This window comes from Gallinula chloropus (genome assembly GCF_964237585.1).
Source record: "Gallinula chloropus genome assembly, chromosome: 5".
Lineage (NCBI taxonomy): Eukaryota > Metazoa > Chordata > Aves > Gruiformes > Rallidae > Gallinula > Gallinula chloropus.
In genome coordinates this window covers 58,880,197-58,896,880 of record NC_140090.1, presented here as the reverse complement: position 1 = coordinate 58,896,880, position 16,684 = coordinate 58,880,197, and the positions used below count along the sequence as shown (strand labels likewise).

Sequence of the window (16,684 nt, the reverse complement as noted above, 5' to 3'; positions counted from 1 at the left end):
CCTTACTACAGACATCAAGTCACCTGCCACTCAGGCTGGTGCAGTGCACAAATGAGATGCTGGGTCCTTGAATTGCTGCAGGTGTTTTTATGCTAAAAACATTTCTCCAACAATACTAACAGAGTTCTGCCTTTATTGCTTTCTAGCAACAGCTCCCTTTTAGAAGTTTAAGTAGTCATGATTTACTCTGTAGCATCTTACCACCTCTTGTGGCTTTCAAGGGTACCACAGATTTTTTTGTTATAAAACCCTGAAATATCCATAAATTAAAATTGCAATTCGACCTCCATGTTCTCATGACATCAATAAATGACTTGAGTTTTGTTAACACAGCTTGTGTCATAAGTGTGGTCTTAATGGAATTGCAACTTTTGTTTGTAGAAGTTGGGAACATTCTATTGCTCATTAAATTAATGTTTATTTATTACTAGTCAGCCCTAGTTTGAACTGTTGCAGTAATGATACTCAAAGCAAACCGAATGGCAATAAACAGATTGAAATACAGATAATTTTACCATCTTATGCTTTCCTTTAGGCCATCATGCTTCCTTTAGCCAGAATAGGTCTGCCATCTGTTTGGACTCCCCTTTGTCATTGCCACTGTAACTGATGAAAACAATAAGGATCTTCTCTGATCGTTGCTGCCATTGTTCCCTGCAAAATCTCTCCCCTAGAATCTGTCTACTCAGTGGAACTGGGTAGAGAGGTCATAATATAATGAATAGGAGAAGGTGTAAAATCAATTTTACTTCAAGACCTGTCAATATAAATGTATTGACTTATGACTAAATCTACTATGATTAAGTCACATGCTGCAAGAAAAGTACTAGAGTATGAAATGTAACCACAAATCATTTTCAAGTAGTGTGATGAAGCAGTGACATAATGATCACAGCAAGTATATATTACTTATCACCATGCTATAAAGATGTTATACCATTCTCATGGAAAAGAAATCCCAAGATAGAAGGAGCTCTTCATTAAGCATTGTACAGTGCCAAGTATGAGCTGATAGCAATTTGCCTCCATCGGTATCAAAGCTGAGGTCAGCGGCTCAAACCACCTGTCAATTTAAAAATCCCATTGGCAGCTTTCCTGTACCAAGCAATCTGATAAAGCTGCTAGCTATCATTTGAAAACTACATTCAGGATTTTTTTGGTGAACATACTTACAGAATAAGCAGTTCTCTCTCTTGTGGAACCTAGCATGAACCTTTTAAGATGGCCAACTACTGTCTCAGCTATCAGAGAACTACTCTGGTAGAAGACAGGGACAGCAACAAAAAAGAAACTGTCGTTTTGTATACATGTTCTTGCATGAGTGTGCCTCATAGCATCCTTGTCTTTTCTTTAGAGACCACAGGGCTTAGTGGAGATCCTTCCCTCTTTTTGTTTCTGTTGCCAAATCGCCTCAACAAAGCCATTCCCTCATCTTTAATACAGAGGTTAATTCTAAACATTATTTTTCCATCTTAATTTAAATGTCTCTACAAATCAGATAAAGATGTCAAACTCCTAAGAGTTTGCCTAAAGGTCATCACATTGTTCACATTTTAGCCTGTTTTCCTGAGGTAAATACAAATGATTTTCCATCACCCAGCTTTGATTTTGGAGCTAAGTAATATTTGGTAAACTTCTACATTATTGAAATGTTAAAGTATTATCGTTAATGTGAAACATTCTTTGAGTATATTATACATATGCATACATGTATGTTTATAAAAACACAGCCCAAGAAATATAAATACAGGTTTGCAAGGAGCCCATAGTGCATGGAATAATTGCTCATTATTACTCCTGTACTATTAAAAGTTTGGTTCAGAAACCTTTTTAAAAAAAGGTCTGGTTCTGTTTTCTGAACACACTGGTATAACTTTGGAATATCTTGACTGAAGCCAGTGGATTTAACCAAGTATACCATTGATAAAAAGGAAACAGAATTGAATCCAGTATAATTCTTATGCTGCTATTCTGCAGAATCCGCTATTTATGGAAGGAATCCAAGAATCTTTAAAACAAAAAATCATCTAGGTGGGTTTTAACATGATCTGCTTTAAGCCAGGGGCTGGACCAAGGGTCTCTTCCAACCTAAATTGCACTGTGGTCCTATGAGTTCTAATCCTATAGGAATTTGGTTCCCAGGTGCCATTTCCTGCTCGTCCAAATAACCAGCCTCAGCTGGCTTCAGAGTGCAGTGTTGGTAGCTGAAGAGTAGAGGCTGACTGAATTTTAAAACAAATGAAGCTTGTATAATGGGAATTCCATCTACCCCCAATAAATCTGATAATCTAGGGCAAAGATGGACTGCATTCAAGACTTTGTCTAGTAAGTCCCTTATGCATTTGATGTGAAGAAAGTGTGTGGATGGAGGCGTGTGCACGTGTAAGAAATGGAATAAGCTCTTATGGATAGTTCCTATATGGCTATACCAGGAGTGCTAAACATGCCAAAAAGATCTGATAATGCCTTCAGCAGGGACAGGTGATTTGAATGGTTTCTCAGAATACTAAATTATGAGTGAGCTTGTGACTACATTAAGAGGAAAGGTCTTTAATGGATTTATGGGGCTCTTTAAGATTGTGGAAGAATCTATTTTCACCAAAACCATTGCCAAGATATGAATTATTATTCTTATTTGTTATATCTTCATCTCTGCATGAACCTCTGTTGAAAGAGCTGCCCTCCCTACAGTACTCTCCACCCATAAAACATTTGAGATTTCTTGAAATAGGAGTTCAAGGAACTAGGAACAGTTCTTTATTGAGCAGCAGGAGTGTGATATCTGAAGTTACTTAATCCACTTACAGTGGTCTTTAATTTGTGTAAGGTTTTTATACTTATTTAAGACACTTTGGGAAGTTGTCATCATTTTCTAATCACATTTCATAGAGAGAAATACAGTAGATAAAATACTATTGCTGTGAAGTGCTACCTTCTGATAACACCAGAGCTCCTAGATGCTATTTTATTTGCCAGCTTGGGATGAGGGGTATATTTTTGGTGGTATCAATTAAATATTAAATATCGTTATGCGTGAATTTTGCTACAGACTTTATCTCATGAGCAAAGAGACAAGGGGATACTACTTTGACTTGTTCTGTCTTTTCTTTGAAGTAGAGATAAATGTTATAGCAGAAATCAGCACTGTCTTAGCTTTCATTTATACAACATGTGTGGCTAATTGCCTCTGAGCAATCCCGTTGTTACTGAGATCGTGGCTGATGAGATATGAAGCTTTGAAATAAAAATACCTTCTTAATGTCATCAGTGTTTTGACTGACAGCCCATTTTGCCCATCTTTAATACTCCTGTTTTATAAACAGCATGCATGAGTATAATAGCTGAACTGCAGATAGGGCATCAGTCTCTGCTTGCTAGGGGATAACTTGTCAGTGTGTTCATGACTTCACACCCGTGTGTTCTGATGGCATTCGGAACTCTCTCAGATAAACCCGGGCTATTAGGCAGCCACGTTATCTCTGTAACTGACCTGCTACAAACTAGAAAATTACTGGATTATGTTCCTAGTTGATTTTTCTCAGTCTGAGCTGGAGGCGAATCATTATACTGATCAATACCGTATCCAGTCACTAGTAATTTCAACATTAGTACTGGCACAATTTAGAAATTTGCCACAGTTTAAATTGCAGCTACTTAAACAAGAGCATAAAAATAGATATCACTCAGGAAAAACATGGAATATTCCTGTTTTCTTTTTAATTTCCTGCATCATTTTTTACCAATTTCCATCCAAAATTATTTCTTTTGAAATAATACACTCTTCCTTGCTGGCATGATACTTAAAACTGGTAGCAACTGTTGTCCAAGAACAATTTAGTTGTGATCCAATCTGGTTGTTTTGTTTTAATTGCAACCCTTCACTTGGTTTCTAGCTGCTCAACCTAATCTTATTACATATGTATTTTTTGTCTAAATACAGTTACTTAAACATGGTAATTCACATTTTCACCTATCCAATTTAAAGGCAATTCAGAAAAATGCATAGTAGAATCAATGTAAGGCAAAACATTAATATACTTGCTGTCATTTTTAAATAACATGTAGAAATGAGAGATCCATTTTAAATGATCGGTGTGTGGAATTAAAAACCCTCAGAAGTTTCTAATTGGACTGAAGCAGGACCTGATCCTTCTAGCTGCTGTGTCTCCCTGTCACTGACACTGTCAATGTTAAGGGAGACAGAGTACACAGCAAGAGGATTCATATTTTGCAAAATTGGGTTGTAAAAGGCCTAATTTACCTCACCATAAATTCAGTGACATTCTGGACAGGCTTTGTGAGAAATAAACGTTGAGTAGGTTGCATACATTTTAAAAAACAAACCTAGTGTGTTAAAAATAGATTTTCAAAACCAATTATAAAGTTACAATTTTTGCTGTAATAGCTATGGGACAATTACAAATTGACTTAACGCCTCAAAGCAAATCATCACCATTTAAAATACTTTGTCAAGTCTACTATCCCTATCCTCATAACATTTCATTTTATGTTAATGTGTCATGTGTTAGAAAATCATGTAATGATAAAGAAAATGTTCATGTGGAAGGTTAGAAATTACTTTAATGAGTTATTATTACCTTGCTCGCAGACTGTTGGTAATATTTTTGTGTTATTTTAATGTATTCTGAGTAGAGACAGAGGCACTAGTCAGATTGGATCATCAAGAACATTCCCCTGGGAATCAGGGCAGGATATAGTCCCCTAAGAAATGATGTGTCAGATTAAGCTGATGCTATATTCACAGGAGATGCAACAACACAACAATGGAATATGAAAATACACTGAAATATAAGTTCTCCATTTCACATTTGAGATGACTTGGTGTAGTGCTGTGGAGATCGGCGCAATGGCCGTAAAGGTACTTCTCAGGCTGGGATATTTGCTGGCAGGAGCCTCGCTCATCACAAACAGGATGGTAACAGCTCCTGTAATTTGTCCACTTCCTCCACACTGAATTGGGCTCATGCTTGAAATGGGAAGATTGGTTGCAATAAAAACAAAATAAGAGAAAATACGGTCCCAGTTGAAAGAAGTGGTTGTAGCAGAACTTGTAAGTTGGTTTGACACTGATCTCTGACTGCTTAAAGGGACCTTACTGTTATTGGTATCAGTAAATGATTAGCATCAGTGCAGGCAAGTTACAGATACTTAAAAAGGAAAAATATATCAAATCCTGATTTATTAAAATAGGAGCGTTATGAATGTAATCCAAGCTAGGCTGTTTCAGCCCACAAAGGTCAAATTCATAGGCTTTCTACCTAACATATTCCCACTGCATTGGGTGTTGTTTTCTGGTTCTCTTTGCATACTGCTGGCTTGATCATGTGGAAGTACACCTGCAAATAACACCTGACTTGAGAGATGGTCACTCTGCAAGCAAGACTTCAAATCTCCTAGCTTTTGTGCATGTGAACCCCAACTATGAAAATACATTCACCTAGCCTTTTTTGTTATTGAATATCTGTTAAAAACTGAATAGAGGGTAGCACATAGAATTGCATTTTGTGATGCTTAGAACTTCATTATTTCTATGTTAAATTAATGAAATTCTCTTCCTCCTACCCCAAGCAGTAGGTGTAGTAATCTGCACCATTTAATGTCAAGACAACAGATCTGTTTTGAGGCTCAGAAAATTTCCTCAGGTACTAATAAAAAAAAAAGAAGCTTATTTCATTCTGCTGTCTCAAAAATGGCTAAGGAGAATGTTAGCTTTTGAAAAACACTTCTAGGAAACTTGCTAGGAAATATTTTTAGGAAAAACAGAGAGAGATATCAGCTGGGAAAGCAGCTTTTTCAGATAGTTAGAGGAGATGCTCTACAATGAAAATACCTGTATTTGGATTGGCTTATACAATGCCTTGAATATTCCATGTAAATTTGGAGGGATTTTTTTTTTTTTAAATCAAATATCTTCCTCTGATCCTGGCTGTTGGAGACAAGCCCAGAGGCACAAGATTCTGATCCAGAAGGGAATTTCCCAAAGTTCATCATGTGGACTTAAAATTAAAAATAGGACCAACCCATCAGAAGTTATAACTTTGTTGTCAGTTTCCTCCACCTCATCTTTCTTGGACCATATTGTAGACTGAAATTATTCTTTTCTTGGACAATAAGATGCACTGGCGAGTTTAATAGGGTTGATATGCAGCAGGTTATAATCAAAGTCCCTTGAAGATGATTTATTTGGAGGGTGTCACAGTATAAAACACTAAGCTTGTCCTCCAGCTTTGAGGACACTAGTCAGTCAAGGCATAGGCCAGGGATAGGAAAAGTCCCATCAGTCTCAGTGGGCTTCAACTCAGGATCTAAGTTTTCTCCATCCATTGCACAGCTTTCAGGACCAAACCACTTCCTACTTGCTCCAAGACATCAAAGAAACAAGACTGCTAGTTTTCCTTAGAGAGACACTCTGATGGGCCCAGGTACCTATATTTAGAGGGTTTTATTGTCGCATTTTTGCAGGAATCTTTCATTAACATTTTCCACATGTAATGATTTAAAGCATTAGAGTCTGAACGCTTTTTTGCTTTGTGTATTCAACACCGCCTCTCTGTTCCAAGAAAAGGCTACTGAACTGAAAACTCCTTTCACTTATTCGTAGTTGTCTAGTAAATGTAAAGTTGTTGTGTCCATAAATGACTGTATAACCTCAGACTAAGGAAGACATACAGAAATTCAATGCATTTGAAATATGTCCATAACTCTAAAGAAATCAAGAGGGATGGGGACAGCAGTACCAATGCAAACTGCTTTTCTTGCAAACGTGCTTGGTTTAGGATTCAGACTGGTGATTAGAAAATAAGTTTGTGTAAGAGGGTTGTAGATAGACAGTGAAATGCATTTAGCACCTGACCATTTTATAAATAAAGTAAATATAGACTTCCAAAACATTTTATTCGTGATCTCATGGTTTTATCATTCTCTGGAAGTGAAAATATTGACATTTACCAAGCTGTTTGTTCCAGCTTTCTGATCTCCTGCAGTTTATTTTTATAACAACCTTATCGATGAGCCTCTTACTCAGCTCTCTAGGTTTAACTGAGTTGAGTCGATTTGTTACCACAGCTTCAAGTAGCTGTTACAGAACAAGCGAGACATCCTAATAAAGCTGTAAACGTGTTTACTCAAACATGGTATTGATTTTACTTGGAGAGGGAGAAGCTAGTGCTTAGCATGGTGTCAGGGAGGATGAATTTAACTGCAGTTTTTCATTGTCATCTGTCATGGTTGTGAAACACTAAGTGAAGCCACAAGAGGATAATTAGAATTGCCAGAAATTTAGCCCCTAAAATCAGTTAACCACTTGGGATTTTTGTAGTTTAATTAGTTTTTATTAAAACTTTCCTCCAGTGGTATAGTCAGGAAGGATTTTCTAACGTTCTTTTTAGTGAGAGTGAGATTTCAAGGTTGCCACTTGTTAGATATACATCTTAAATGACTGTTTTTCTGAAAGGATATTTTGTTCTCACTTATAGTTAGCCTGGCACTACAGATCTGTAGAAGCACAGAGCCATTTGATTTTAAATGAGAGGACAAGACACTTGTTTGTACACATATATATTTATTGTTAATACCATATACATGGAATGTGTAGAATAATTCCTACACTACATTTTGAGAGAGAAAGTGCTAAGGTTGAAGCAGTAAAGTGTATTTGAAGATGCTTACATTTAATTTGTCATATATACTGTAAGTCTAATGTGTCAGACCACAGTGCCAAAATACATGAAAACAGAAGCCAAATCCCACCCTTAATCAAAAACGTTTCCATTTAGAATAGCCAACATTCGATTTGATAGCAATGGGCAGGGCCTCTGGCTTACCACAGTTCTTGGCTGTAATATCCACCATCTGCCACAAAATTAAAAAAGGAGAAACCTCGGCATGTTGACGTACGGTCGTTCAGTGTCTATATTGCAGAATCGTCTGATGCCAACATCTTTTATAAAATCTAGGTTGGCTGGTTGGCTCCTGGCACCAGCATTGCTAACCACCTGATTACAACTGACCAGACTCATGCTACCACAACATTAACCCACTCCAACAGTGCTAAAAGACATCCAAAAAAGACTCAGTCGTATCAGCTACAAGGCTTTGAAATGCTAGGGTGATCTTTCTTGAAAACTGCATCTTCCCACACTGCTGGCCTGGAAAGCTAGTGGGATCACATAAAAATAGATGAGCGTTCAAGCAACTGTGACAAATGCTGTATACAAATGAGAGTGTAAAAAGGTGCTTCCAACTGTCCCCCGTAGTGGAATAACACCATGTAAAAAAGGCAGTTCACAAATTGAGCTGCAGAAACATTCAATGCAAAAAAAAAAAAAAAAAAGAAAAAGAGGAGGCAGCTCAGTTGGTTTTGATCCTTTCTGTGGCTGGGGCTATTTTGCTGGTGAATGGCCTGGCCAGCATGGATCACACTAGCAACTTCAGAGTTCAGCTGGAAGAGGAGGATTCTCTGGGAATATCACATGGCAAAAATGTTTGGAGGGGCTCTGACTCAGGGTCAGCTTGTAATTGTTTATAATGAATGCATTTGATAATTGCTTTTTTTCTGCTTTTCTCTTGCATTTAAAAAAAAAAAAACCACCACATTAGTTTTGCCTTGGGCATTTTATAAAGGTTGGAAGTGTGAGAGAGACTGCAGAAAGACGAGTAGTGGGGGAGCTGGGTGTCGGAGGCTATAAATGGATTTCCAGCCAGCATTAGTAATTAACAGTCATTAAAATTAATTGTCAAGTGTACAATTTGAAATGAAACATTTGGCTTCAATATGAGCTGTTTTTAAGTGTTGTTAAACCATTACTGAAGCAGACCAGAACTGTTTTAAAATCTCCGCTATTGGACTCCCACATTCCTATCCAACTGCACCAGTGCTGGGCGCTCATTCAGAATTGCCCCTGATAATCTGGAAAAAAAAATCTTTCAGAGAAATCACTGATTTCAGTGAAATTGCCTCTGAAATGCCTGTTTTGCTGGCCACAGGAGAATGAACTTGTTTCTCCTTTAATGATTTTTAAGTGCTATTCAGCTCTTCAAAGTAACAAAGGAAAGGCAGCACCTTTTGTGTCAGTGCCTGGACTGTCTTGCTGTGTCTTTTCAAACCGACATTGACATCCCCAAAGAGATTTGAGCTGGTTTCAGTGAGGACCTTGGTTTGGGCCTGGATTTTGAGGCTCAAGCACCATTCTGGCACTTAGCTTACAGAACTCTTCATTTGGTGGTGTGCACAAGAAAGAAGAAAGGAACTTGACTTTTTCCATCCCTCATTCTGTTTGCAGATCTAACAACTATAAATGTTGTCTTTGAGCATATGTGGTAAGGAAGCTGGAGATAATAAAGATTAACTCAATTATTTCAGGCACACATTTCAGAGCAAAGTGATTTCAGAGATGCATTTCTTTACTGAGCAGAAAAGAAATAATTATGGGCCAAAAATAGCTATTGCCGTGTTAGAATCATTTCTATCATCCAGGAATGTACATACATTTTGTACCACTGTGAGGTTTAAATCAGCTTTTAAAACAAAGTTGCCTTTGCTTTGTAGGAAGATGCTGAATAAGTGAGATGAATTGGATGCAGTTCCAAATAAGTTCTTATCATAACTAGGTACGAAGTGGTTACTTGGCTACCCATCCCTGTGGACAGCAACAAAAGATCTACTCTGAAAGCTTACCAAGATGAGTAGATAGAGCAAAGTGGCCTACTAGGCATCCTGCAACTGCCATTCTTCTTACTTGACAAAGAATAAACACTTTGGATGACAGGGCAGGAGGCAGTGCAGGGCAGAAGTCTGAGTCTGATTCTTGCCTTTGTGTTCCAGTGTGAAGAGAGTGGCATACAATGCATGTAACACTGTCCACAGCTTCAGCTGGTGCAGAATAGCTGCAATTACAAGATGGTAGATGATAATTCCCTGAAACTGTATTGATGAGGTTGTCTTGAGTAGCCAAAATATACTACTGCTTTCTGCACTCCATTCCAATGACAGTCAAGAACCAGTTTAGGCCATGACAGAAGTTAAAATTGCTGCCAAGCTTCTTTAGTATGTGCTGGGATGACCTAGTCCCGTTAGCCCAGACCCATGATACAGGATCAGAGTTCAATCCTGCCTTTTGGCTGTGAAACTGTAGGAGAAGTGTGAAGTCTGAAGCCATGTTCACTTAGCTGCTGTATTTCCAGTGTTATGGAACCTTAAAGAGATTATCTTAGCTTTCAACTGCTTATCATCTTCCCTCCACTACTCTGCTCACTGGTAGAGCAGAGTACTCACTAACCCACTTCAGTTTAAATCAGCTGGGTTAGTAAAGATCTACTGTTCAACAGCTTACTCTTTATACTAATCTGGATCATTCTGAAAGAGTATCAGGTTATACGAGCAGCAAAGAAGGATGGTGAAAAACAGATGGGGCAGTACCTTCTTCAGCTGGAACTCAAAGATCCGAATCCATGTCTTGAGTGTATGACTCATGGGGTTTGCATCACGGTACCTTACACACTGGAGAAGGCAAACTCTGAATTCTATTCCAACCATTTTCCTTTTTACAGCATTAATGAAAAAGAACATTCTGCAGCTAAGGCAGCCAACCTGATAGAGCTCTTTGTTTCTCTGCTCAAACAACACTGCTTTCTGGTGTTCCCTCGGGGTCTGCTTTGCCAACTGACTAGTCTTCGTATGTGATGTAGTTCTGTGTTTGTGATATGTGTGTTTGTATTGTCATTCTATGCGATATTGTGTCAGATACTGCTATTTCTATTTCATCTATGAAACACATACCTTTTAAGAGAAACTCAGCAGACAAGGGAATGGTTTGAGGGCGAACTCCCCACTGCAGTTTCTACGTAGCTCATATGTGACAGCTGTACTTAATGTCATTTCTCCACCACTCTGAAATCACAGAAATCTCTCATTTCTATCCCCAATTAGAACGGGATGTTTTTTCACCTGGTTCTGCTTTCACTTAGATCAGAATAAGTAAGTAGCTTCACTGAAGACAAAAGATACATGCTAGCTTGAAACTGCAGTGAGCATGGGAAGTGATGACAGCCTCAGTCTGTTGGTATTGAAAAATAATTCATGTTTTATGGTCCTTTGCTCCTTGGATTTTCTTATCTTCATATATGTTTGATGCCTTGATCATAAACATAGAGGACAGTTGTTCTTTCTTGTATAAACTGCTCTCTGAATTCATGCTCTGCACAAACGTAGCCTCATGTTTGCCTTTGGAGGTCTGCCCAATGCATCTTCAGTACTTACTGAGTCAGAAATGGACTGTCTTAACAGCCTCATTTTACATACGGTTACCACTTGCTCTCAAGTTTTAACCACCCAGAAGCACACTGGCAAGCTCCAGCCTCCCAGGCAGTTTAAATTTAATGATTGACATTCTCTGCGTATCCAAGAAAGTTTCTCCTAAGAATGCATGTTAATTTAATGGAGAGCAGACCATTTTCATCTTGTTATTCAGAAATGGTCTGATTCCTGCCAGGCAGCCTGTTTGAATTTCTCAACTGTTACCCAACTATTACTGCTGGACCATCCTGCCACAGTTGTGTTGTCTGTCATCCCCTGACTGCCATCAGTGAAAGCACTCACAGCACGATTTCTTCCTGTTTCAGATTCTCATCTTTGTATACTGAAAACACCTGTCTTTTCCACTTGTGCTTATGGACTTAACTTTTGTTGGTGAAACAGTCCTTTTTTCCCAGCTAGTCTCAGTCAATATTTGTGAAATTCCAGTTTACACGTAGCTCTCTAGAAAAGTATTGATGTCAGAAACATATGAGTTTTCTCCTAGTTGTCAGCTAAAATACCTACTTTCTTTGTCCTCCCTATTCCAATGAAAGTTATTTGATTTATTGATTTAGGAGTTTCAAACTCCTCCTGTTCAGTGCAGTTTAAAGAAAACTGTGCATCAGCTAGGCTTCTTTTCTCTGTTTGTCATAACCAAAAAGCCAAGAAAGGTCTTGGTAATTCGTGAAAATGGGTTCTGTTGCTCACCAGTATTATCCTTGGTTAATCTAACCTTATTTTTCATGGTTTATGTTATTTTTCATCTTCAAAGAACAGACATTATTGCATAGGATATTTTTATTGTCCTCTAAAAATATGTTCTAATTTGTTATAAAGAAGGAAATACTTAGAAAAGGAGTGCAGGTTCAATGAGAGCATCACGATATAATGTAGTCTTTGTCCCAACAGTAACCAAGCTGAACAGAGAAAGTGTATCTGACTCTGTCAAAAAAAAAGCTGGCAAAACAGATCATCTTTGAATCAAAATTTGTGACATGTCAGAAATTGGTACCTATGAGCCACGTAGTACTTATGAGAGGCATGGTTTCAAGACTAGATTTATACTGGCCTGTCCGAGCATGATGCAGGAACTTCAAATGGTGGATGAAAGCTTTAAGAAGAACATGTTTCAGCTTGCTGAAATTCTGATTTTCTTGGGCAAGTCTCACTTTCCTTCTGTGACTGGATAAGGAAGAGAGATACATATGAAACATATTAAAAACAGGATAAAAGTGAAAAAAATATTACCTCTAGAATGACAAGAGTAGAGTTTTAAATTATAAGATACTAAGTTTACTTTTCACATATTGAAAACCTCTTCCAAATTGAAAATACATATTTCACCTCTGCCATAAATTCTGTCATGCTTCTGATCACAATACTTTCAGCCAAGACAAAGTGTTTCAGAAATGAGGGACTCGATCCATAAAATTTTTGATGCCAGTTGTACTTAACTTCTTCAAGTACCTTTGAATAATCTCTTCTTTAGGACTCTCTCTGCTTATGTTCATTTAAAGAGGTGCTCTCGTTTTTAAAACATTCAGCTCCCAGTGATTTCTGGTTTTCTAAGACACATGTGCTAGGGCTTTGTTAGTTAAAGCAGTCAATCTAAGAGGGTGCATGGCTCTCCATAGGGTTTGCTACTTATATAGCAGCACATGGTAAGAGGTACCCACTGATTCTGAAGTCTTAGGTTAAATTTGACATAATCAAGGGCAAAATTGTCATCTGACTTTCCTCCTCAGGTAAAAAATTCTCACCTTTTCATTGTGCACACCTGTAACTGAATATAGATGATATTTCTTTGTTACATGTCTTTCCCTTTTTTTGAGAAAAGCTTGCAGAGTGACAGTCATGCAGGGCTGCAGCTTTAGCCAGTGTGAACAGAAGGAGATCCCTTTAGCAGGGAAAACTGCTTCTCTGTGTTTTAAAACCGTGTTTGGGGAACCAGGGTGTCTCTCTGGAAGAGGAGAGAGCAAAAACTCTGGTAAAATAATTTTGAGGATACTAATAAAGATCAGTCTTTATAATCTACAATTTACTTGAAGCTACCAACTGGAGATATGAAGTGGAAATAACAGCAGCAGTGCTCCAAGTCAGCAGGTAGCTCAAGCACAACACTAGATTTAAACTAGCCAGACTACCCATGTACGTACAGTTAGGCCGGTATTTCACTGCTTTGCCCTGTGACAAGCTGATACACTCAAAAAGCCTAATCTAACCATTTTCTTCCTGCTCTTTCTCTCCCACTTTGTTCTGTAGGTTTTCTCTCGCAGCTCGTCTATGACCGGCCAGTGACCGAGTGCATCCGAGCTGGACATTATGCAGCCAGCGTCATTATCAAGCGTTCAGGTTGCACCTTCCCAGAGAAGCCTGACTTTCACTGATACTGGTGAACTGGAGGGATCAATAGTAATTCCCATGTTGCCATGGGATTGCTGCCTAAATTCTTCCTCCTACCCTTTCCTCACCTTCCCAAGTACCTGCATCAACGCTTCTGTACTTCTGTTCATTGTATTCTAAACATAATATATATTTCTATGGTGTTTTCCTTTTGATGCCACTACAATATCTCAGTAGTCTTAACTTTTGGAAACAGTGCTAAGTGAAGCTTATCCTCTCATCCATCAGGAAAAACTCTTCTATTTACACAGTTTATAAGGCAATCCCATATAAATGACACTACTGATTAACACCATTGAAATACTTCTGTTGAATTACCTAGTATTTATCCAGCCGTGGCCAAATCCTACTCAAGAGTCACTGAACGTTATAAACCAGGAATTGTTCTTCCTATATAGTGGCAGCACACTAGTGTAGAGTGGTGCAAATGTCCCAAGAATTTCCTTACATGCTCGAGCATACCAGATGTGGCCATCAGATCCAGCCCAGTTTGTGTGAACGCAAACAGCTATTTTGTCAGTAATTTAAGGACTTAATCCAAAGCTGATGTCATGCATTCAGTCTTGCACTGATGCTGGTAGCTTTAGGTCTGACATTATGTGAGATCAGGGCCTGGCCACTCTATGTACAGTCTCATTCATCTGTTAGATCGGTACTCTCAGTGATGATTTCAAGGCAGATTCATGAGTTGATGATGAACATAAACATACAGATAGAGATAGATCCTATCTCATCCATGTGAGCTTTCTAGAGGCTACATTTAAGGTACACATAGTGAAAATGAGGTACAGAAATATTTATGCAGGATATATTGACAGGATATGCCAAATGGAATCTCTGAAACGCACATTTTTAAACTTTTAATTTACTTTGAATAATTAAGCAATATGGTGGGTTTTGTTTGTATTTCCAGTATTCAAAGAGGTGATCTGGCATTGCATTCATTACTTTGCTATGTAATTTGATACTGATAAATAAAAAATTGTCATACAGTTACTCCTGGTTTTGTATTCATATTTGTCCAGCTTTCCTCCACATACTGTACTGAAACAGGGCCAGGAAATGGGTGCTTATCCCACAGTACTCAGTGTCCAGGGTGATGTCAGCAGTAAGGAAGAGACTGAACATCAGTTTGGTGTTTGCACAGGAGAGATGAAAAATTAATGGTTCGGGTTGATCAGTGAATGTGAAGTCAGTGTGAACTTTGCACTTTACCACATAGCATGGAACAAGGGATGCCCAGAGACTGAATGCTGTTACCGTTTGTGTACTGCAAAGAGTATGGGGAAAAATCCAGGCTGTGATCCTGATTCCCTTGTGTGGCCCAGTATTCACTCTGATACATTGGAGAACTCTGTTGTCTTAGAGATCACCTGGTGGGATCCCTGCAAGTACATCAAAGAGTTTCAAACCAGCCACTTCTGAAAATCCTTGTGGGGCCATGGAACTCCGTCACTGCAAGCACAGATCACTGCACTGTAAGTACAGTCTGTTCTTCAAGGACTTGGGCTCACAGTTTCTCTCTGAAAAGGGTTGCATGTACAAGCCTTGTCAGTGGACTTACTCATGAACAGCTTTGTGAGAGTGAGTTGTCTGGTTTCTTCACAGTGCTGCTCCCTTTACATTTCTCATCTTCTAGCATAGGAGAGAGGAAGAGGAATGAATATACTGGAGTGAAAAGAACTGCAGACAAATCTGGAAAAGGCTACAGAGCGCATGGGCTTCAGGCTTTATGGGTAATCAGAAGAATCTTATTGTTTACATCTCATGGCTAATTTTTAATTCTTTAACTTGACATATCCATATGATATATTTTAATCAAGAAGAGTTGAGAGGATAAGGAAGGATGTGTTGCAATCCCTACTTTAAATGTATGGTCACATATTCCACAACAGTGTGAATTTGCCTGTCAGTAAGGAAAAACCCAATGGTCTAGAGGTTAAATTTGCTGTTCATTTTCTTCTGCATCTGTGACACTTTCCATTCCTTTTGAAACAACTTTGTACATGTCCTCACCAGATAATTATGGCCAGCTTAAAACAGGATGTAAATAGGTAAACATTCTTTACTGTACCAATGAAATCACAAGATAGCATAACTACTGTGAAGGAATGAAGAGTATGTAAAGGAAAGTAGTCATAACATGAGGGCTTCTCTTTTTCTCTTGTCCTTCTCTTTCCCTTTTTTTTTTTTCTTTCTTCTATTCCTTGTTTTCAATTCAGGATGCAAGTCAGAGGTTTTGTTCTGAGCTTTTCCACTGACGTGCTTGGTGAGCTTGGGCTCCTGACATTTGGCTCTGAGTGTCAGCTACAAAGCATAATTTGAAGCTGGTGGGAGCAGCTGAGGAATAAACTACTACCCAATTCATGGAAGGGCATCAGAGTCTGACCCACTCTATTTAGCCATTCATTATTTCTCCAATATCTGTCAATGGATATTCCTGGATGATATATGGATACCTAGAATTGTATTGCTAAGCCTTGCTAAATAATTTGAATTTGTGCTGCCAAATTGCCTGATGATTTAATCCTGGATTCTTTTCAGGATCTGTATTTCTTTTCTGCTTCTCACTGATGAAGAGGGCTTTTTTAATCTAAATAATGGATAATGGTGCCATCCTTAATATTATCTCTCACAAATATTCCTCCTCTCTCTTTGGTCCTGTACCAGTTTATTCTACACAGAGGCATGTTAGAAAACTCAGCTTCCTGAAAAGCGTCATTGAAAGAGTTGTCTGCCCAGTGACACGTGCCACTGTCTCAAATCCCGGATGGGATAAGTGAAGTGAGCCTGTCACAGAGCTTGAGCCATCATTCAAACTCAGAGTTGTTACCTGGGATACTTTTGGAAAACAAATATTGGAAATCCATTTCCCACTAGCCACTGGCTGAAGCATATCAGCCTTACTCAGATAAAACTTCCCTTTTGCTGGAAAGGAGACTGCATCTCCTGTGCCCAGCATCCTGC

The 16,684-nt window shown here is 38.5% G+C and overlaps 1 protein-coding gene across 2 annotated transcripts in view; it reads left to right on the top strand.

Annotated features, from left to right (window-relative positions):
- ADK (adenosine kinase) overlaps positions 1-14,713 on the top strand; it is a 286,337-nt gene extending 271,624 nt beyond the window's left edge. For both annotated transcript variants that reach the window (XM_084265348.1, XM_084265349.1), the window contains exon 11: positions 13,577-14,713. In XM_084265348.1, the coding sequence (XP_084121474.1) occupies positions 13,577-13,701 (125 nt within the window). In that variant the 3' untranslated portion in view covers positions 13,702-14,713. The remainder of the gene's footprint in view (positions 1-13,576) is intronic.
- Positions 14,714-16,684: the final 1,971 nt, after the last annotated feature.